The 22,623-nt window shown below is 41.5% G+C and overlaps 1 protein-coding gene across 2 annotated transcripts; it reads right to left on the minus strand.

Annotated features, from left to right (window-relative positions):
- Positions 1-2,936: 2,936 nt before the first annotated feature.
- On the minus strand, positions 2,937-22,564 carry recql (RecQ helicase-like). 2 transcript variants are annotated; one of them, XM_085433006.1, is made up of 16 exons: positions 22,457-22,564; positions 21,536-21,587; positions 16,010-16,237; positions 15,742-15,921; positions 15,531-15,637; positions 14,448-14,646; positions 14,181-14,347; positions 11,521-11,602; positions 10,726-10,874; positions 8,981-9,098; positions 8,743-8,881; positions 8,564-8,655; positions 8,254-8,470; positions 6,965-7,094; positions 5,248-5,387; positions 3,608-3,672 (listed from the first exon to the last, which is right to left on the minus strand). In XM_085433006.1, exons 2-15 carry the CDS (start codon positions 21,543-21,545, stop codon positions 5,283-5,285), a joined length of 1,923 nt encoding a protein of 640 aa, XP_085289132.1. In that variant the 5' UTR covers positions 21,546-21,587; positions 22,457-22,564; the 3' UTR covers positions 3,608-3,672; positions 5,248-5,282. The 2 variants fall into 2 exon arrangements, with proteins under 2 accessions (XP_085289131.1, XP_085289132.1); XM_085433005.1 differs by lacking the exon at positions 5,248-5,387 and having other exon boundaries at positions 2,937-3,672; positions 22,457-22,563.
- Between the last annotated feature and the right edge of the window lie 59 nt (positions 22,565-22,623).

Below are 22,623 nucleotides of genomic sequence, written 5' to 3' on the forward strand. Positions count from 1 at the left end.
CTGTATTTGATCTTATCAACTTTTCTTTTCTTTCTTTCTTTTTTTCTTTTTCTTTTCCTTTTTTCCCCCCAATAACACACAAAAATGTTTTTAATGAAAAAGGCAAGCACCCTTACAGTCAGTTTCCAGACGGATGCCACTTATTCCTTGATCTTTGGAAAATTATTTAGAATGTAATGCTTTTGCAGCAATTTTTTTTTTAAATTGTGTGAAAGATAAACTTTAAAGTCTTTCTTTCACACATTATACTGATGCCTAATTTATAGCTATGGATAATCAGTCTAACCATAACATTCAGTCTCAGGATTTGTTAATTCATCATTACCTGAGAGGCCTGAAAATCAGAATCAGAATCAGAATACTTTATTCATCCCGAGGGAAATTAGGGGTTACAGCAGGCAGCACGCTAATGGCGCATGCGCACTCACAAAGTAAAGCAGGTTTATTTCAAAAAACAAAAGAAAACAAAAGCATAGCTCCCAGGAATACTGTATAAGATGCAATCTTCCTGTGTGACCAACTTTGAACTTTAATCCATGTTTCAGAGAGTACTGTGTGCTCACCTAATCCTCCAATACACAAATCACATCAGATTTACCCTTGCTACCACTACTTAAATCACATTCCTGTAGTAGGGCAACTTCTGTTCAGTTCAGTTTTATTCATACAGAACCAAAGCACAAATGCAGTTGCCTCAAGGTGACAATTGATTGCACACTCTCGTCTGTGTTGTTTATTAATGTAGCCGCTGCTTGGGGTTAATACTGACTCACGCTCCACAATGTCTGGCCATAATTTATACCCACCAGCCTTAAGGACTTATTGTCCTAAGAGGACATCTGTGCTGTACGTAGGGTACATTTGCAAATATTTAGAAAAAATGAAAAGAAAAAAACCAAACATGATAAAGTTTTACAAATTCCTGTATGCACAAAGGCACTGGGTTTGGGTGGTTTGTTCAGATTTGAGTATGAAATGATGTGATTTTAACTAAGCATAACGTAGATGTTTTTGTTTGCTTTGTTTTGTTTTTAAATAAAAACATTGCACAGTAGAAATGACTAACAATCTTTATTTGATACCCTTATGTAGAAACTGGGAAACAAAATGGTTATGAATTACATGATTGCTGTCTCGGACTGTAGTGATGTGTCATGTCATTAAAAGTATCTGCATGACCTGATACCACCGCGAGCTCAAGATCAACACAAGCTTTCAGGGGGGCTTTCAGGTGGTGAGAGCTTTCAGTGGGCTAAACTAGATTAACCCCAGTGTAATAACAATTACACTGAGTTCTCTTCCCAGTAATTAATGACTAATCTGCCTTTCCCTCCTTTATCAATCCCAGCTTTAACTCTTCCACCTTTACTTCCTCCCTTTGCAATCCCACTTCAACCCCAAGCCTTTCAAGTTCAACCTGCAACACATCCATCAACCCCCTCCTTCATACTATACTTGGCACATCTGTCACTATTCCCTCTGTCACTATTACCAGTTATTAAGGAGGGAGGAGGGTCATGAGGAACAAGCAAAGCCACATGAATAGCCTTACACACTGTAACCTATGCAGTCCATGACCTCCCCTTCAAGACCCTACTTTTGTGAGTGGCATGTTGTATGTCCAGAACCACTGGACCATATAGCATGTACAGTTATGTGCAAAATAATAGCAATGTATTTAAAACAACAGAGGAAAAGTTCCACGTTACTTCCATAGCATTTAGCATTCCAGCAGCATTTATTTCCATGTATACAAAGGAACTGGGAGCCGTGCACATTCAATCCCAAATGAAAACATGAACAATTTTGTCTGTTCTTCTCTTCTTCTTTTTTTAACTGAAAATGAAGAAAAACAATGGGTTGTTTAAAAAAATTTAATTTACAAACTGGAATATTTACAGTATAAACTGAAAATAAAATGAGGATTTTGCTTTTCCTTTAAGCACTGATTATTTAGTTGTATAACCATTATTTCTGGTCACTGCTTTGCATCTGTGTGGCATGTAGTCAACTAACATTTAACACCTAGAAACAGAAATTGCAGCCCAGGCTGACTGGACTACAATCCACAGATCTTCTGCATTTTTGGGTTTTGCATCAAAAACAGAATTTTAGAGGTCATTCCACAAATTCTCAATCGGATTGAGGTCAGGAGAAGGGGCTGGCCACTTCGCGACATCAGTCTTTTCGGTCTGCAGCCAGGATGTTGCCCGCTTGCTGGTGTGTTTGGGGTCATTGTCCTGCTGAAACACCCATTTTAAGGGGATTTCTTCCTCAACATAAGTAGAGATGGACCGATCCGATATTACGTATCGGTCCGATACCGACCTAAATTACTGGATTGGATATCGGAGAGAAATAAAAAATGTAATCCGATCAATTCAATATCACAAAAGCACCTCACAAAACTTGCAACATAGCAACCCAGCTCATAACCTTAGCATGTCGGAGGAGTATGCATCTCGTGATAGAGCGTCTGTGGCGTGTGAGACCTGGTCTGGTTCAGCATTTGGAGCCTCGCTACGTGCTTCCAAACCGGCATTTAATCTACGAGAAAGTTATCCCAGAGAAGTAAAGCAAGTGTGTAAGCTCATCTCAGAATGTTTGAGTTGGCAATTTGTCTTAATTTTGTCTTTGTCTTAAACTTTTTGGCTTAAAGTGACAAACTCCAACGATCTCAAACATCCTACTCATCATCCTCGTCTACATTTTCATGATCATAATTTTTGCGCATATGATTGATTATTACCGAGTTATGTAATATCATAATTTCATGATATTCATGAAAATAGAAAATTAACTTTTATTACTTCCGTTACAATTTCCTGAGGCATAAATCATTTGACACGGGGGCCATAAAACATTGGTTTGACACGAGGTAGGTAATTTCTCTCTCTTCCATCTATATAATAATAAATATAAAAATATACAAGACATCCAAACAAAGTTCATTTTATTTTTATATTTAAACAGTAACAAAAGTCAGCAGCGGACCAGCTTTCTCCTGCCACTGATGCGTGTCCACAGGGTTCGAGCTGTCTGGGCAATGATCAGTCCACGGGGCAGGCGGAGGCTCTTCAAAGGCTCCCTGATACAGGCCAGCACTCCTGGGTGTGTGGGCTGCCCCAAGTACTCGTGGGAAATGTAGTTTATTCTCCTCAGCTGTTCGCCATAATAATTCCTGAGGTCGCAGAGCTCCTCAGCTGCTGTGTCAGAGATGATGGAGGTCTGGGAAGGAGAGCTAGGCACAGTGATATAGGTGGATGGACAGGGAACATGCCCTGTGGCTGCTGCTGTGTGAGCACAAGCTTTCCTTCGCATTCTCTGAGGGGTGCTGGATTTGCAACTGGAACAAGGTTTATCTGAATGTGACGGTGTTTTCTGACAATCACTGATTCCTACATGATGTACTCTGTTCATTTCAACATCCGCCTCAATTATATGTTGAAATACGATAGGTTTATTCTTCTTTTCCTCTGCCTTCCCATATCTGTCCGGTCTCGCCATCTGCTTGTTTGTCTGGCTGACTGGCTTCAGGTCTTGTCTTCTCGATACGTTCCTCTTTTCTTTAAATATTATCTGTTTAGGTTGTGGGGGACAGCTGTCCTCCACAACAGTGGAGTCTAAGGTCATATTGACATCCTCTTCATTCACTTTAACAGCTGAGGTGTCCTGTAAACATGAAATTCAATGTTAGTGAAGTCTTCATTCTGGAATAAGCCACTGGATGTACACAAAGAGGTGAATGTGTCAAAATAGAGAAACTTAAAGTATCATGTTCATAAAGTGTATACAGCAACAGAATATTTAACCTACAAGTAACCAGGAATGTGTTAGTTTGATGAAATGTTAGCGAGAGCTTGGTGAAACATGCTTCTTAGTGTAAAATCTGAATATTTAAGATTTTACACTAAGCCCAACAGGCGTGGGCGAGAAAATATAATCAAGATAACCTTTATTATGCCCAAGGGGCAATTTGCTTTGTAGCCAGCTGCATAAATAACACATCCACCCAAAATTACATAACAGAATTTCAAAAATGAATAGTGGTAGGGACGAATGAGAATTTAAATCTGTTTGTTCTGCAACGAGGCAAGAAATACCTCCTCCCTGAAGGCAACAGCTGATACTCTTAAAAAAAACAAAAAAAAAAAAACAGAGGGTGTCATAGCACCCTGAATCCGTTCTGACTTCAGGGTCGGCCTCCCTTTATGCATGAGGGCAAGATCATTTAGCTGCCACTTTGCTACACAATTTAAAAATGAGCTCCAGCCTTTTCTTATTTTTCAGGCTAAGAGACCCAAACCAGCAGATTGAAGAAAATGAAAACAGACTCAATAAAACAAGAACATTTTCATAAAAAATATTATCCACATTAAAACCACTTAGTTTCCGATACAAATACATACGCTGGTGAGTCTTTGCACATATGGTGTCTGTAATCACATCAAATTTAAACTTTTAATTAAGTATGGTGCCCAGATATTTATATTTCTCTATCCCCTCAATTTCTTGCCCAGGAATACAAACAGGGTTAGATGACATTTTTTATTTAGAAAAAAATCAACAACCATTTCCTTTATTTTAAACACATTAATGTCAAGAAAAGACTGTCCACACCATGCTTACAAAGTCATCTACAACTGGGCCACAGTCACAATCTGTATCGTGGAGCAGAGAGAGACGATAACGGAGTCGTCTGCAAACTTGATTATATGTCCGTCCTGGTAGAGGCTCTGACACTCATTTGTATAAAGAACCAAAGTGGAGAAAGGACACACGCTTGGGGGGAAACAGTGGAAGATAAAAGCACATCTGATAAAATATTGTTGACTCTCACTTTCTGAGGTCTATCTGTTAAAAAGTCAATAAGCCAAGAAATCAGTCCAGAATCAACATTAAATGTACGGATGAGATGTCTTGCTAAAATATGGGGCTGAAGACAAAAAGCAGGCAATAAAAGTTTGCTACACCATCCATGTGCTTCAAAACCATATAGAGCAAGGTGCACACAGCATCCTCTACCCTACCTATTACCTGTTCTATAGGGGGTGAGGAGGTGTAATTTATCCTGAGTAGCATGCAAAAGCTCATGTTTTACAAGCTTCTCAAAAGTTTTCATCACCATGGAAGTCAAAGCAACAGGCTGAAAATCAGGATTTTAAAAATGCGGTAACAAGTAACAGTGTTCATAGCACCATGCATACACAAGCAACTGTGAACAGAGTAGGGAATGATGAACTGTACTTTGTAAACTTGTCCTCTGGGCAGGTGAGAGAGGGCTATGGGAGATGTGTCTTGATTTTCTTGGACACAGTGGCATCTCCACAGCTCTGAACTGATCTCTTTCCCTCTTTGGATTTGCCCTTGCCACTGGAGACTTTTACCTGCAGGTCATTAACAAAAGTGCTTTATCCGAATAGGTTCACACCGATGTGGAATGTATGAGTCGACACTAGAAGGGGAGGACATGCAACAATCCAGGACAGAATCTGATTCAGTGCCAAAACAGGAAACCGTGAGATCTCAGAACGGTACTGCTGTAAAGATCTAATTTACAACCCCATTTCCAAAAAAGTTAGAAAAGATCGTCTGCATTCAAGTATTAAGTATTTCAAGTCTGAGGAGTTGTAGCTTTCTATATCAGTGTGATTTGTCCACCATCATTGTTTATATAAACACAGATCCCTCCTCCCGTTAAACGGGAAAATCCACTTGTTAGCTTTAATGTTCGGGTGTGTAGAGCACTGTAAAGCAAAGAGGACTGTGCAGAGGAGAGCATATTTTAGTTGGCTAGTTCTGTGAGTGTAGCTGTTGAATTGAAGAGTACATTGACAAGTAGTTTTACTTAGTTTATTCATAAAAAAAATGAATTATCTTTTCTGAAGCAATTATATTTTTTTTGCTAATTTTTTTTTTTTTTGATAATGCTTGGAAACTCCAGGAAGAGAAGCAGCTGAACATTTTTACTGCAACCAATTTTTAGGACTATTTACATGTGGCATAAATAATACATGCAGAAGTTTATGTCCCGAACAGAAGTAATGAAAGTCATGCATTTTTCTGTGTACCCTGTACCCATACCATTGACCTGTTTAACCCTTTTATAACCCATTTATATTAAATAGCTTTATTTCCAATTCAATTCAGTTTTATTTATACAGCGCCAAATCACAACAACAGCACACTTTATATTGTAAGGTAGACCCTACAATAATACGGATGACCTAATATCGTCGTGTTGGTGTTGTTCCCACATCATCACAATAAATGTTGTTCCGGGTTCAACATTGCAAGTGACCAATCACATAGTTGTGACGTCATGCTTTTGCGACTACAACACGAGGATATCAAATCGTGCCAATAATACATACAGAGAAAAACCCAACAATCATATGACCCCCTATGAGCGAGCACTTTGGCGACAGTGGGAAGGAAAAACTCCCTTTTAACAGGAAGCAGGAAACAGGAAAACCTCCGGCAGAACCAGGCACAGGGAGGGGCGGGGCCATCTGCTGCGATAGGTTAGGGTGAGAGAAGTAAGACAGGGATCTAAAAGTGTTTATTTTGACTAGAGTGTCCTTATGACATTTTTATTCACTTAGAGCTTTTAAATAGAACATAAATGGTTTATTAGGCTCTTTTGGATTAGTTACTAATAAAAATAATATTCCAAACAGTACAGTGCAGTCTGCTCACTCTGATCTGTTTGTGCTGGCACTCAGTCTGATTGTAGCTGTAATATCTTACAAATTGGAAATGTTTGTTCAAACCTGTTGCAAACAAAGACAGTGTGATGTACTAACTAAAGTGAGTGTTTTAAAATTCAGGCCTAACTACACCCAACTGTGACATGAAAACAGATGTGATTTGTAACTTACTTTGTAGTTAGGGTTAGGTGTTATACTAAAAAACTCTCCTAAATGATGGTAACAGAAGAATATGTTTTTTCCTTCAAACTTACCAAAGCAGTTCCGGCCCCTGCATCTCTCATCTTCACGCTCAGTGTGTGTGTCGGGTTCTTCAGCAGAGAAGCTTTGCGGCCCAGCTTCATGTAGAAGTAGGTGGTGTAAGGTGTGAAGCTGAAATCCTCTCTGAGGTCAACACATTGGGAAGAACTCTGTGTCAGACAGACTTAATGGTCACAGGATCAGAGCTTTATCTTTAATCCCATGAACTAGAGACTTACACAGCCTGATGGTTTGCCACAGTCAGTCAGGTCAAGTTAAGGTGAGTTTAAAGCTTTATTCAAAGAAAGTAAAAGTGAAAAGCATGTCTGGCCTTTAACTTCAGCTACTCCTCTCTATAGACTAAATATGGTCCGATTTCCAACACAATGTATTTGCAGAGGCTGTGTGATTTGAGGGAAACTTCTCAATGCATTTTTGTTCTTTACATTGTGACAGGTCTGATCCTAATTAGAAAAGCTAGAATGGATATTCTGAAAAGGGCCTGATGTTTTGAGTTCAATTTAATTTATTCTGCATTTCCTAGGCCCCACATCTGCAACAGTGCACCGGTTGCTAGCTCGAAGGCTAACCTAGTGTAGAGGAAGAAAATGGTATCCAAACTTGGTTAGCAGTTTGGAGGCACTTCATTGACACCAGTGGGTTTTCTTTGCATTTCTTTGCATGAAATCAACATCTTTTTCTGACGTGTCAGAAAAGAGAGATGTGTCACACAAAGATGATCTCTTTTAGACCAAGAAGCACTCCAAGAGCACCAACCTCTGCCCAGGCAGCTCACTCTCTTCTCCTCAGTATTTACTTTTAGGGGTACATTATATTTGCATTTTGTTGTCTTTGTTCTTTTTAAATGTATTTTAAGAAGATTGCAGTGAAGTAACAATAATGCATTTGGGGGTTAACTTTAAAGAAGTGCACATGTGAAATGTAAAAGTGATGTCAGAGATCAAATGTGACATATTTGGATCTAACTGTAATGCGATATTTAGAATCCTTATATACCAGTATCATTTCCTGTGCCAATACAATCAGAGGAAGCCAAATTTTAATGGATCGTTAAGCCAAGCCTTCTCTAAACCCCATCCAAGGTTTTATCAGAATTCATTCAAAACTTTTCCAGCTATCATCTCTACAGACAGGCTGACACACAGACATGCACACACTGGTCAATTAATGAACAAAAACAGAACAATAAACAAAGTCATCTTGAAAAACTGTAGTGAATTGATACTTAATAAATAAAACTGAATTAAGCTAAATCCACAGAAAGAAACGAAGCATGAATCACCTGAGGTATCCCTGCAGGAGCAGGTGAACAATCACAACTTCAGCCTGTCGCCGAGACAGCGTGGTGGTCTGAATCATCTTCCTGTGCTTTGCAGGGCCTTTCCCCATCCATGCATCCACCAGTTTCAGTGGGGTCAGTTTCTCATCCATGGAGGCTGCAAGCTCCACAATCTGCACCACTTGCCTGGCATGTTGGGTAATGTCCACAGTGGGGTAATCTGGAGGGGGGTGTTAAAAGTGAGGTGATGGATTTAGGGCATATGATCGATATGGCTGACACATAAAGCAATACATTTCCTCACCACCCACACCTTTTGCTTGACTGCAAGTGTCACACATCTGGTTGCATCCTTCATCATCCCACACTTCATCAAAGTGAACTGCCATGAGAGAGCGCCGACACCTTCACAAAGCAGATATTACATTTAAGAATATATATTACATTTAAGACTGTGCAAATTGGGCAGCCCGCACTGACATCCTGTGCTACCTGTTAACATTCTGGCAGTAATCTACCATCTGTAGCAATTTCTGCTGACCAACATTCTCCATCACCACCATGGTGCTGATCCTGAAGATATCAGCGAAGCCGAAATAGACAATGCAGTCAGCCGGAGAGTCATCTCGACCTGGAGACACAACGGAAACACTTAACATTGGAATAATAACCGTGAGTAATGCTAGAACGGTATTGCTTATGCTACCAATAGAAATTATAGGCCGTCTACCTGCCCGTCCACTCTCTTGGTAGTAGTTCTCAATGGACTTGCTGATGGTGTGGTGGATGACAAACCTGACGTCAGGCTTGTCAATGCCCATGCCAAATGCCACAGTGGCTACCACAACCTAAACACACAAAAACGAAAAAAACAACTCATGTGTTTTACAGATGCATTATTCAGTGAGCTGTTTACAAGCATGGAATGGAATTTTTTTTCCAATCAGAGGTATTGCCCCTCTCTATGTATGGGGGAACTTCAGTGCTGATTTTGAACAAAATTGATATGATTTTTAGTTCGGATCACATTATTTATATAATATTTACAATCTTTTTTAATCAAGTCCAGATGGAAGGTTAAGTAGATAAATTAAAGTGAAATCAAAGGCCAATTGTGGAAAAATTGTTAAATTACGTTTGCTACCACCTCTGTACAGTAGGACAGCTTTGGACAATCCCAGAAGATTTGGAAGAGACCTGCAGATTTATTACTGCTCGTTCTCTGGCATGTCCCAGACCTTTAGAGGTACTGACATCCACTTATTGAGTGTAAATAAATATTTCTTATAAAGATTTTAGTCCTACTGTATTCAAAAGAGTAATGAGCTATCTTTTAATAATTTTCTAAGCAAGCCAGAGTTATGCCTCCCTCCTCTTTCATTAGCTCTAGAGTTTGTGACCTAAGCCTACATGTTATCTTGACCTGGATAAAGGCTGATATCAGGCTATTAAACTCAATTGTTTAGGAAAGTGGTGTCAATTTTATATATATATATATATATATATATATATATATATATATATATATATATATATATATGGAAAAAAAAGACGTCCCCACCCCCCACCCCTCCCCCCAGTGGCCCTAATCCTCTTCCGTACATTGGTTATTATGATGAACTCCTCTCAGTTTCAACGTGTTTCAAGCAGATCATCGCATGGATTACTTCCAGCTGTTTACCACCTACAATGATAGGATCTCCATTTAAAAGTGACTGCTAAGAGGGAACTGGCTCTGGACTTTGTAATCCCATTTTTCCAGGTCGTTTGTGGCTTTGGATGCGCTGCTGTAGATCACGGAGCTGGAGTCATAAAACACCCTGAGTTTTCCTGGATAGTGTCTGATGATGAACTCATTTTTCCTTGAGTGTCATTCTGATTGCATTATATGCTTTTCTTTTAAGTGCAATCTAAATCCCAAAGTGCTGTTTAAAGAACACTCCTTCCACTCTACTTGATCTCCATTTTTTCCATGCAAACCACCTCCTTAGTTCCATATTCCAGGAAATAAGCTATGCTCACATCCCCCTTGAGCTCATTTGTAATTTATAGTTCATTTTCTGACTTTGCCATGTTGATTTCTCCCTTTAATCAGAATCAGAATACTTTATTAATCCCGAAGGAAATTCCTATTATCCCCTTTTATGCTATTTAAATCTACATTTTAAGCTATGACTTAATTATTTATTTTGGGGAGCACTGACTGTAGTTTAAGCTGCTGCCATCTACAACACTACAGAAGTCCAGAAATCCACTAAAACCCTTTTTAGAAGAATATTTTAAATCCAAAAATTAGTTTTAATAATATCTAAAAGCTATGTGCTGAACCATTTATTGCAATTAAATAAAAAAATATATTAAAAATTTTTTTGTGGAATCACTCCAGGCAATATTAACCATGAGCAGAAAATCTTGACCCAATTCTTATAGAAAATCTCAGCAGAAATGCAGCTGTGCATATGTTTCTTTACTGACCTGAATTTTGTTGGAGGTCCATTTGCGGTGAACCCGGGACTTGTCCTCAGAGTCCATGTTTGCATGGTAAGGATATGCCAAGATGTCTCTTTTCTGGAGTTCTGCTGACACCAACTCTGCATCCTTCTGAGAGAATACATACACAATTCCTGTGGCATGTATGAACAAAGCAGAAAATATTCATACATGATTATTACGTATAGAAATATTCACATTATAATTGTCTATTCTAGCATGACTAAAAATACTTTGCAGAATTGAGGATATTAACCTTTTTTAGCCATTTTCCACTAGTGCCCACTCAGCTCGGATTGGCTCAAATCAACTCAATTTTAAGGGTTTTCCATTAGGTGGTAATAAGTGGTAACCAGGTACTTTTTTAGTACCTATTCGGTAAGGCTTCCAAGCAATCTGAGACAATCAGAAAATGGAACAAACTGGATGACGCCAATTGGCCAGTCAGTGGTGTCACTGGGGTCATGAGAGTGACTCCTTCTCAAAAATCAAAACCACTATTTTTGAAACCCAGCACTGAGGGAAATGGCTACACAAAAACCAATACCATGGTCCGCAAGTTTAACAGTAAGCCGTAGGCTGAGCAGAAGGTATACCATCGCCTCAGCGTCCTTCACTGTTTGTGTAGTATACAAAACCACGTTGCTATAACAACCCATGCATGTACTCAATTTTAATGGAAAATCACCAAAACAGAAGAGAATCAAATTGAGTCGGCACTAGTGGAAAAATGGCATTAGTAATGTTTTATATATGCAGCAGTCTTGTTTGTCATAGTACCTGATTGGTCCTTGTATTTACTCTTGATCAGAGCAGCTATGTCATTTACTGATGCTTCACTGACAGAATCCTTTATACGAACCTGAGAAGGAAATGAAACACGTGTTAAGTGTGTATGAAGATGGGGAGCATAGTAAAAAGAAGTTTATGAACCCTAACTCTTAACTTCTAGAGCACAGGTGTCGAAATCCAGGCCTCGAGGGTCAGTTTCCTGCAGGTTTTAGATGTGTCCTTGATCCAACACAGCTGATCTGAATTAAATGGCTAAATTACCTCCTCAACATGTCTTGAAGTTCTCCAGAGGCCTGGTAATGAACTAATCATTTGATTGAGGTGTGTTGAAATAGGGCGATATCTAAAACCTGCAGGACACCGGCCCTCGAGGCCTGGAGTTCACCACCCCTTTTCTAGAGAATTCCTCTACAGCCTTTTCGAACTTTGTGTATTCATAGAGTATCTTCTGTCAGTAAGAGTTGTTAGATCAATGCATGATCCAAACCATGTCTTGTTGAGAATTTGTATAACTTAACTTCTATAAAGGGCACTTCTACAGTCCAAAGTTATAGTCAAGGGGCTGAAAATGGAGCCAAAAACTACAGGCACTTCAGGCTGGTTTTAAAAGCCAGCAAAATACCAATAGAGTCCCATGTTAAAAAATACTAGCTCTACATTTTGACTGAAATTGTGTTAAGCGTTGGAGTTATCTGACAGAGTTGGTCACATTAGTGTTAGCCCAATTTAGCAGACATAACTAATGTAACTATACTCAGCTCACACATTTGATGTGTGAGAAAGCAAGTTGTATAAAGCTCTTTGAATGCTCGGAGCAGAAATCCTTCCTTGCTGTTTGGCATTTTCTTTTATGTGCAGGTTCAAATACACATAATAAATAAATGTCTTTGTGATTATTACATCGTATCATGTCATCATCATGTTTATTTGACAAGGTTTTAACCGTTAAAATGAAGTCGATTTGATTTAGTTATTAAATCAAACCAAAAGTAACATCAATTTATTCAATACAGTGTTAATATCTGAAATGGGACCCGCAGTAAAAAAGGTTAAGAACCTCTGCTCTATTTAATGATTATACAGTGGAGGTGACAGTTATTAACTCTGAGAAAAGATAAAGAGCTGACTTCATAAGCACATTTATTTTTTATCTTTCTATCATTATTCAGAGAGTTTGCCTTCCACCTGATATATTAGGTAGATTCAAAGACAGATGATGTCAAGCACACCACACAGTAACTGTGTGATCCGACTGTGAATAAGCAGCACACTATTTTGTCCCAAATTCACAGGGAAGAAAGAGACTGACAGATTGGTTCAGAGACTTTCAACATCCAACCACATCTAAAATATTGTTTTTCTTATATTATCCTGCATTTTCTTTTTTTATTTTACTGGCCTTTTAAAATCAGCAATGGTCCACAGACTAAAGCAGGGGTGTTGAACTCCAGTGCCAGAACTTCAAGACACGTTGAGGAGGTAATTTAGCCATTTAAATCAGCTGTGTTGGATCTAAAACCTGCAGGACACCGGCCCTCGAGGTCTGGAGTTCGACACCTTTGGACTAAAGTGTTTTTCAGTGGCTAATGTAATGTACATACTGACGTTATACCTTGGAATAACAATAGTGGTCTATTCAGCATATTTTCCCAACAGTTTAGCATATGTCCTGCTACCACCATAAATCAGTTTATGTTTGAGTATGAGGGATAATCATTTTGTGTTGGTTTCAAACTGGATATCGAGATTCATGTAAGTCTACTGTGACATCCCCGCCCGGTGATGCTGGTGTCTGTCCTGCCAAGCATGTGACAATGACATTGTATTGACTGTTGTTAATCAATTGTTTATTTTAAACTGATGCATTTTCATGTTTGCAATAACTATTCATTTGATATATCATAAACCTCTTGGCATGTCAGTCTGTATGAGATCAAATTGCTTTTTGGACATCTCATAAATCCTGTTCTGTACGGTGACAACAAAACTGGATTTTATTTCCAGAATATTTTTTATGTAGATTTTTAGGAAAAAATCATAAATAAACATTTCAGGGTAGAAATGTTTCATTATAGCATAAAGTGAATGACTCGGAAATACTATATTGGCTGTCACCCATTGGTTTGTCTTGACATGTCTTTGACAGCATAATAGACAGAAATGTCTTCAGTTTCCTTTGTCACCCATTTAAATAAAGTCAATGTAATTTCTAATAATTATTTTAATTTAAAAATAAAAACAATTCTTTTTTTTTTTCCCCAGGTCATTTTTTTAAACTGTGTTATGGGCACTGATCACGAAGGGATGGGCAGGATGTATACTATTGATTGACAGCTGGTGTGTCACGTTTGCTACAAGTTAAATATGAGCATATTTGTTGAAGATGGCCACCACTCCTTCAATGGACTATACTGAAAGTTAAAGACGTATTAAGGTATAAAGGTGGGGGATTCTAATTTCAATCTAATATACAGAAATTAACAATTTCTTCACAGAGTTCGTAGCTGTTGCGGCTTAGCAAACTACCAGCCAATCAGACAACGGTATTGCCTGTTGCTAGGGTAAAAATGTACATTTCTAAACACATATTTTTATATTAAAACATTTGACTGGCTAAGTGGATTTTTGAGTGCAGTGACAGTGCTTACTTCATAGTAGAGATTAGTTCGATTGAAGGAAGCAGTGAGCGTGATTGCCTGTGGCACACACAGGATCTTCTCGCAGTCTTTCAGGACACTACTGGTTGCTGTGGCTGTGAGGCCAAGGAGGGGCACTTTGGGGAACTGCCTCTTCAGGATGCCTAGCATCTTATAATCTGAACGACAAGCACACAGGTGAACCAGTATGTAGCACATCATAGCGACGGGGGGGGGGGGGGGTGCTTACTAAATATGATCTGAGGTCAGAATACTCACCTGGTCTGAAGTCATGACCCCATTGGCTGCAACAGTGCACCTCATCAACAGCAATACGATTCAGGAGGTTTGCTTTGTAGGCTTTCTCCAGACGAGACATTAGGAGCTTGCTCTTAGCAATTTTCTCTGGAGTCACGTACACCAGCTTGAAGGGGGCCTTTGGATCTGTCATTCCAGCCATGACCGTCTTAGCATGCTCCTGCGAATGATGGAAACAAAAAACAAGCTGCAGTTTAGTGCCAGAAACATAAAGCTCTGCAGTTGTTGTGGATCATTACAGATGATCCATCCATGTTGTTTAGATGCCCTAAAGCCATCTCAGTCTTCATTTCTTGTCCACAGCAGAAGTGTGTGTAATGTCACTAAACGATTCTTGGACACACTGGTGAACAGTGAGTGCAGTTCCCATGGTTATTTCATTGTTGCTTAAAGCAAAATGAAGACATGGACACAAAATTAAAAGCGGTTGTCAAGAAAGTCAGTTTACTCATCAGATATGAACAGCAGTCATGGAATATACAGAATGAATGATTTTGGATGATCTCTCACATTAGTTTTGTAAACCAGTGAAAACAAGATCACAGCTCCTTGAGGCAACTATTGTTGTGATTGTGGCTGTACAAATCAAATGTTACTGAATTGAATAGAAGATAGTACCTGTACGTGTAGTTTTATTTTCTCCCTAAAACTCTGTTTTGCTAGTCTGTGCATTCACACACACATTTGCAAGTTCACTTTCATGAGACATACTATTAAACTATCAACACATGTGTATGTGTGAATTTTTGACAGATGTGTACATCTGTCAAAAGCTATGGCTCAGGCTGTCACAAAAGAAGGCTACCTGGAGGGAGAGTGGGTATGACCTCTAGTTTTTTTCCACTCTATATCTTTGGAATCACAACACATAACACAGTTGGCTAGCAGATTTTTTTCCTTTGCAAAAATCTGCACCCTTTCAGTAAAACAAACACATAGTTACAACTTGTATCCAAAATGTGGATTACAAAAGGCAATTCTTTTCTTTCCGCACACACGCATAATCCTCAAATAATCTTTTTCTACATGGCAGGCAGTTCTTACTCTGCTACTGGATGCATTGAGCATGACTGCCGACACGTCAATAGTCTTCAGGTACATCAACTGGTCCTCCATCAGGGATACAAGTGGAGTGATGACCAGTGTAAAGCCTGATAAATGATAAAAGTAAAAGAAATAAGTCGTAAGAAGAAGAGCATAAAACTGGAAGGACAGATGTTTTGTTCCAAAACTCTGCATGTGTGTCTCACTGTACCATTAGAACAGATTGCAGGAAGCTGATAGCAGAGACTCTTCCCTCTTCCTGTGGGCATGACCAGGAACAGGTCCTTGCCTGACATGGTCAGGTTGATGGCTTTCAGCTGCAAAGGTCTGAAGTTAGAGAGATGGAATGTGGCCTTCAGGTGCTGCTCCACGTTGCTGGACCATGGAAAATCTATAAAGCATGATGTTACTGCATGTCAACACAGTGCACAGACGTGGCATATTTCTACAACTAGTTGTCTAGTCTGTCTGTCGAGTACCTGTGCCATCATATCGTTGCATTTCCTGCTTGCTCATCGCTGGCTTGGCTTCAGATGCCTTTGAGGCAGAAGAAGATAAAGGCTGTGCAGTGTCACAGGCCTCCTCCAGCTGCTGCAGCAGGGCATTCTTCCGAGAAGTGAGCTCAGCCTTTTTCTGCAGGATCTCTGCGAGCTGCAGTTCCACTGTGTCCAGCTCGGCCTCGATCGAGTCCAGCTCGACCTGCATATCTAAACAGCAACACCAGGAACATTGGTAGCAGGCTCCAAGCACTTATTTGTTGTGTCTTTGGACCCCAAACAGTTCAGCAATGCCCAGATAATAACTACTCTTGGGCAATCAATTCTGGTTTGTTCAAAATCACTCATCCATTCAGCTTGCGCATGTCCAGAAGTGGCCACCAACTAATTAAGTCTGTAATTTTTTTTTTATTTGCATGGTTTTCTTTTGCTATTCTTACTGCATAAAGTTTTTAACTAACATCAGCTCTTTTCATAAATATAAACCCATAAAACACCAGTTTGTTTGTACAATGCCCTTGTTGGAAGACAACCTCAAAAATGACAATTTCCTATATTTGCAGTGCTACTGGATTTCTTATATTGTTAATAGTAGAGTTTAAGACATGTCCTCGATTAACAACAACATATATTATTATTTTTGTGCACGTAAAGCAAAAGTTGATAAAACTCCCACTCAGCTTATTCATGGCCAAAAGTGGCCACCTCCTGTTTACATTCATAAAATACAATAAAATATATATATATATATATATATATATATATATATATATTTGAGTGAGAAAGGTGATATCTCCGTGAATCGCTACCTTATCGTGGTGGAGGGGTTTGTGTGTCCCAGGGATCCCAGGGGCTATGTTGTCTGGGGGCTTTTGCCCCCTGGTAGGGTCTCCCATGGCAAATTGGTCCTGGGTGAGGGACCAGACAAAGAGCGATTCAGAAGACCCTTATGAAGAGAACATCGAGGGAACAGTTTACCCTGCCCGGGATAGGGTTACCGGGGCTCCGCCCTGGAGCCAAGCCCGGGGAGGGTGCCCGAGGGCAAGCGTCTGGTGGCCGGGCCTTAGTCCATGGGGCACGGCCAGGCACAGCCCGAAGAGGAGACATGGGCCCATCCTCCCGCAGGCCCACCACCCGCAGGAGGCACCATAGGGGTCGGGTGCATTGTGTGCCGGGTGGCGGCCAGGAGCGGAGGCCCTGGCAGACTGATCCCCGGCTGCCAAGACTGGCAATAGGGACATGGAATGTCACCTTTCTGGTGGGGAAGGAGCCTGAGTTAGTGCGTGAGGTTGAGCGGTACCGGCTAGATATAGTCGGGCTCACCTCTACGCATGGCTTGGGCTCTGGAACCAGTCTCCAGGAGAGGGGCTGGACTCTGTCTCAGTCTGGAGTTGCCCCTGGTGAGAGGCGGTGGGCTGGGGTGGGTATTCTAATATCCCCTTGGCTTGCTTCCGGTACGTTGGGGTTTTTCCCGGTGGATGAGAGGGTTTGTTCCCTGCGCCTTAGGGTCGGGGAACGGGTCCTGACTGTCATCTGCGCTTATGCGCCGAGTGGCAGTTCAGAGTACCCAGCCTTCTTAGAGTCCCTGGGGGGGTGCTGGAGGGTGCTCCACCTGGAGACTCTGTTGTCCTCCTGGGAGACTTCAATGCTCACGTGGGTAACGACAGCGAGACCTGGAGGGGCGTGATTGGGTGGAACGGCCTCCCTGATCTGAACCCAAGCGGTGTTTTGTTATTGGACTTCTGTGCAAATCACAGTTTGGCCATAACAAACACCTTGTTCGAACATAAGAGTGTCCATAAGTGCACGTGGCACCAGGACGCTCTAGGCTGTAGGTAAATGATCGATTTTGTAATCGTATCACCAGACCTGCGACCATATGTTCTGGACACTCGGGTAAAGAGAGGGGCTGAGCTGTCAACTGATCACCACCTGGTGGTGAGTTGGATCAGGTGGTGGGGGAGGACGCTGGACAGACCCGGTGCACCTAAACGCGTAGTGAGGGTGTGCTGGGAACATCTAGCAGAGGCCCCAGTCCGCGAGATCTTCAACGCACACCTCCGGCAGAGCTTCAACAGCATTCCGAGGGAGACTGGGGACATTGAGTCCGAATGGACCATGTTCAGCGTCTCCATTGCCGAAGCTGCTGCATTGAGCTGCGGCCGCAAGGTGGTTGGTGCCTGCCGTGGTGGTAATCCCCGAACCAAATGGTGGACACCAGAGGTGAAGGGAGCCACCAGGCTGAAGAAGGAGTCCTATCGGGCTTGGTTAGCCTGTGGGACTCCGGAGGCAGCCGACAGGTATCGACAGGCCAAGTGGAATGCGGCTCGGGCAGTGGCTGAAGCAAAAACTCGGGTGTGGGAGGAGTTCGGAGAGACCATGGAAAAAGACTTTCGGACTGCCTCGAAGAGATTCTGGCAAACCGTCAGGAATCTCAGGAGGGGAAAGCGGTGCTCTACCCGCACTGTGTATAGTGCTGGCGGAGCGCTGCTGACATCGACTGAGAAAATTGTCAGGCGGTGGAAGGAATACTTCTCCTTAATCCCACTGACACGTCTTCCGAGGAGGAAGCAGAGTCTGAGGATGAGGGGAATGACCCGCCAATTTCCGGGGGAGAGGTCACTGAGGCAGTTAAACAACTCCTTGGTGGCAGAGCCCCTGGTGTTGATGAGGTCCGAGTACCTGAAGGCTCTGGACGTTGTAGGGCTGTACTGGTTGACACGCCTCTACAATGTTGCGTGGAGATCAGGGGCAGTACCCCTGGACTGGCAGACCGGGGTGGTGGTCCCCATCTTTAAGAAGGGAGACCGGAGGGTGTGTTCCAACTACAGGGGATCACACTCCTCAGCCTCCCTGGGAAAGTCTATGCCAGGGTGCTGGAAAGGAGAGTTCGTCCGCTAGTCGAACCTCGGATACAGGAGGAACAATGCGGTTTTCGCCCTGGTCGCAGAACACTGGACCAGCTCTTTATCCTCTCAGGGATACTTGAGGGTGCATGGGAGTTTGCCCAACCAGTCTACATGTGTTTTGTGGGCTTGGAGAAGGCATTCGACCGTGTCCCTCGGGGTGTCCTGTGGGAGGTGTTGCGGGAGTATGGGGTGTCTGGCCCATTGCTACGGGCCATTCGATCCCTATACAACCGTTGCAAGAGCTTGGTTCGCATTGCTGGCAATAAGTCGGACTCATTCCCGGTGGGTGATGGGCTCCGCCAGGGCTGCCCTTTGTCACCGGTTCTGTTCATAATTTTTATGGACAGGATTTCTAGGTGCAGCCAAGTGGCAGAGGGCTTTCAATTTGGTGGCCTCAGAATCTCATCTCTGATTTTTGCGGATGATGTGGTTCTGTTGGCTTCATCGGGTGGGGGCCTCCAGCTCGCACTGGAACGGTTCGCAGCCGAGTGTGAAGCAGCGGGAATGAGGATCAGGACCTCCAAAGCTGAGGCCATGGTTCTCAGCCGGAAAAGGGTGGAGTGCCCACTCCGTGTCGGGGATGAGTTCCTGCCCCAAGTGGAGGAGTTCAATTATCTCGGGGTCTTGTTCGCGAGTGATGGGAGAAGGGAGCCGGAGATCAACAGACGGATTGGGGCTGCAGCTGCAGTAATGCGGACGCTGCACCGGTCCGTCGTGGTGAAGAGGGAGCTGAGTGTAAAAGCGAAGCTCTCAATTTACCGGTCGATCTACGTCCCTACCCTCACCTATGGCCACGAGCTGTGGGTACTGACCGAAAGAACGAGATCGCAGATACAAGCGGCAGAAATGAGCTTCCTCCGAAGGGTGGCTGGCCTCTCCCTTAGAGATAGGGTGAGAGGTTCGGCCATCCGGGAGGGGCTCAGAGTAGAGCCGCTGCTGCTCCACATCGAAAGGAGCCAGCTGAGGTGGTTCGGGCATCTGACAAGGATGCCTCCTGAGTGAGGTGTTCCGGGCATGTCCCATCGGGAGGAGGCCCCGGGGCAGACCCAGGACACGCTGGAGAGATTATATCTCTCAGCTGGCCTGGGAACGCCTTGGTGTTCCCCCGGATAAGCTGGAGGAGGTGGCTGGGGAGAGGGAGGTCTGGGCCTCTTTGCTTAGGCTGCTGCCCCCGCGACCCGGCCTCGGATAAAGCGGATGAAGATGGATGGATGGATGGATGAAACTTTGTCTGACTTGAGTTTTTAAATTAGCACCAGTCCTAGTCATAAAATTCAGAATTTTGACCCTTTCAAAACCAGTTACATCACATCATTCTGATGATTTACAAAGAGATAAAAGGATAAAATAATTATTTTTTACCAAATAATACAAGCAATCTGATTTATTTTCTAACCATGATTGCAGTTAAATGTATATCAATAATTAACCTTTTACGATTATATATGAGTCATTACTTTTTTGAAAAGAAAAAAAAAAAAAAAAAAACTCCCACTCAGCTTGTTAGTGGAAAATTTGGCGACCACCTGTTTACGTTCACAAAATGTTATAAAATTAATACATATTAAAACAGTTTCCACTCGATTTCTCAAATTGGCATCATTCCTTGTCATTAAAACCAAAAAAAAAAAAATTTACCCTCTAAATGCTAGTTAGGTTGTCTATTACCAGTAACTTTTTTTTTTAGAAAAAAAAAGAATAAGAAAAAAAGAGGATAACGTTCTCATTTTGTCACCATATAATTGTTTTCAGTCAGCGTTAAAGGTCAGTACCAGTAACAATGATTTATTTTTACTTTTTTGCATTTACTTTCAGTCTTCTTCAGTCACCTTTCTCACTCACTATGTGTTAAAAGACCTCTCTGCACTGAATCATACTTGTTATTAATCTCTGGCTCTCTTCCACAGCATGTCTTTTATCCTGCCTTCCTTCTCTCACCCCAACTGGTCGCAGCAGATGGCCGCCTCCCCCCAACCCTGGTTCTACCAGGGTCTGATTTTATCTTTAGCGGTGCACTTTTTGGTCCTACCTGCTTTAATTCATTCACCCTTTAGCTGACCCAAGGAGATCGGAAGAGAGCCTTTGTTAAAACACAGTCATCTAAATTAAAAATAAAAGGCATAAAGGATTCAACCAAAATAGAATCTAAATAAAGAAACATCTTTATGACAGTGTGACTGACAGTGACGTCTTGAAAACCAAAGGAGCACTTTCATTACTGTGTTGGCTATATCTGCGATACGTTATGTACCGTCAGCTCCTTTCATAGAGACAGAAATGTGCAGCATGTTCTCTCAGTGGACTGGTGTTGTTAGAGTGGGCAGAGTAGACAGCCAGGTCTCACACCTACACAGTAACAAGAGCCCTGAGAATCACACCCCCGCAGTTAATGATCTTATTCCTTCACCTCCCTCTGGAGTTGTGGCAGTGTTATCGTCTCCAGTCGCCATGCTAACAACATTGTCTCCAATACAAAAGCTATCACAGCTATTTTATCACATGTATGCATATCAGTACTGTTCATTGTTCACTGCTCCACAAAAAACTCAGCAAACAATTAATTGGAAAAATATTAAAAAGTATAAACAGAAATACTTACCTGTATTCATATTTCACAGTCTGATGTGCTCAGGAGGAAATCAGCTTTCAGGCTGTCACAGACATAAACCATATAAAAAATAAACTTTAAAAAACAGTCAACTTCATGATTTTGTATGATAATATGTATGACCGGAAACAACGGTACAAAGTCGACAGAAAAGGTCGTCTTTCTACATCTATAAGTTTCATTTTTATTTGCCAGTGAGATATCTGAATGTAAAGCGGACTGCATTTTTATCAGTGGTGTTCAGACCATTTTGTTTCTATTTATTTCTGTGAATGAGTACTTGGAGTAATTTCTTTTTTAAAATTTATTACTCGTGTTAAAATTCGGGGAAACGTTCATGTTGTAATTTCTTAAGCAGACGATTTACTTCTAAATTTAATTTAAAAATTCAGAATCAGAACTACAGCTAAAGTTACTCCATATTACTGAGACTTAGCCAGCCACGTGAAATTCATTACGCTGTCCAGGCTTAATAGGCATAGACTAATATTAATCCCACAAACCTGTTACAGCAGCACAAAGGTCTGGACGTAAAATTAAATTAAATTACATTACATTAAATAGGTAAAAAATAATAAATGAGAAAAATAGTGAAAACGCCAAAAGACTCATGGTTACTACATGCAGTAAAAGACACTATGTCACAGATTTTTTTTATATGCACATAAAGTGCATATAATGAATATTAATAAAGGTAACATGCTAGACTCTAAAGCGGTGCACCTGTTTGATCGCATTGTAGCTAGCTGCTAGTTTGTTATGGTAATGAGCATCAGGAGCCTGGAGAGTGCTGTTCAGTAACTCAGTCTCCTCTAGCTCAAAGGAACCACCGTCATTCATTCACTTTCACTTTCTTGGTGAATTTAGCCTCTGCGACAAAACTTCGAAACGCACAAATTTCAATCGACTAACCATTGAAAAAACACTGTATCCACGACCACGTCTTCCCGTTGGAGCAGCTACTCAGTTGCTACAACAGACAGACTGACAAAAAGAAACTCGGAAGCATATGCATCAGAGAAGACTCGGGACATTTTCGCCCCGAGCTTAATCCACTAGGCTGTCTGCAAATACCTTCT

This window comes from Copadichromis virginalis, linkage group LG15 (assembly GCF_057382275.1).
Source record: "Copadichromis virginalis isolate Kocher_CV1m ecotype Utaka linkage group LG15, C_Virginalis_male_GT1.1, whole genome shotgun sequence".
In the NCBI taxonomy this organism is placed as follows: domain Eukaryota; kingdom Metazoa; phylum Chordata; class Actinopteri; order Cichliformes; family Cichlidae; genus Copadichromis; species Copadichromis virginalis.

What these genes read in the sequence shown, in the direction of transcription:
- recql (XM_085433005.1), bottom strand. An exon ending in TCAATGCATCCAGTAGCAGA is followed by an intron (nt 14,647 to 15,530) that starts GTAAGAACTGCC and finishes CATCATTCGCAG; the next exon opens with GAGCATGCTAAGACGGTCAT. An exon ending in TACTGCCAGAATGTTAACAG is followed by an intron (nt 8,656 to 8,742) that starts GTAGCACAGGAT and finishes TGCTTTGTGAAG; the next exon opens with GTGTCGGCGCTCTCTCATGG.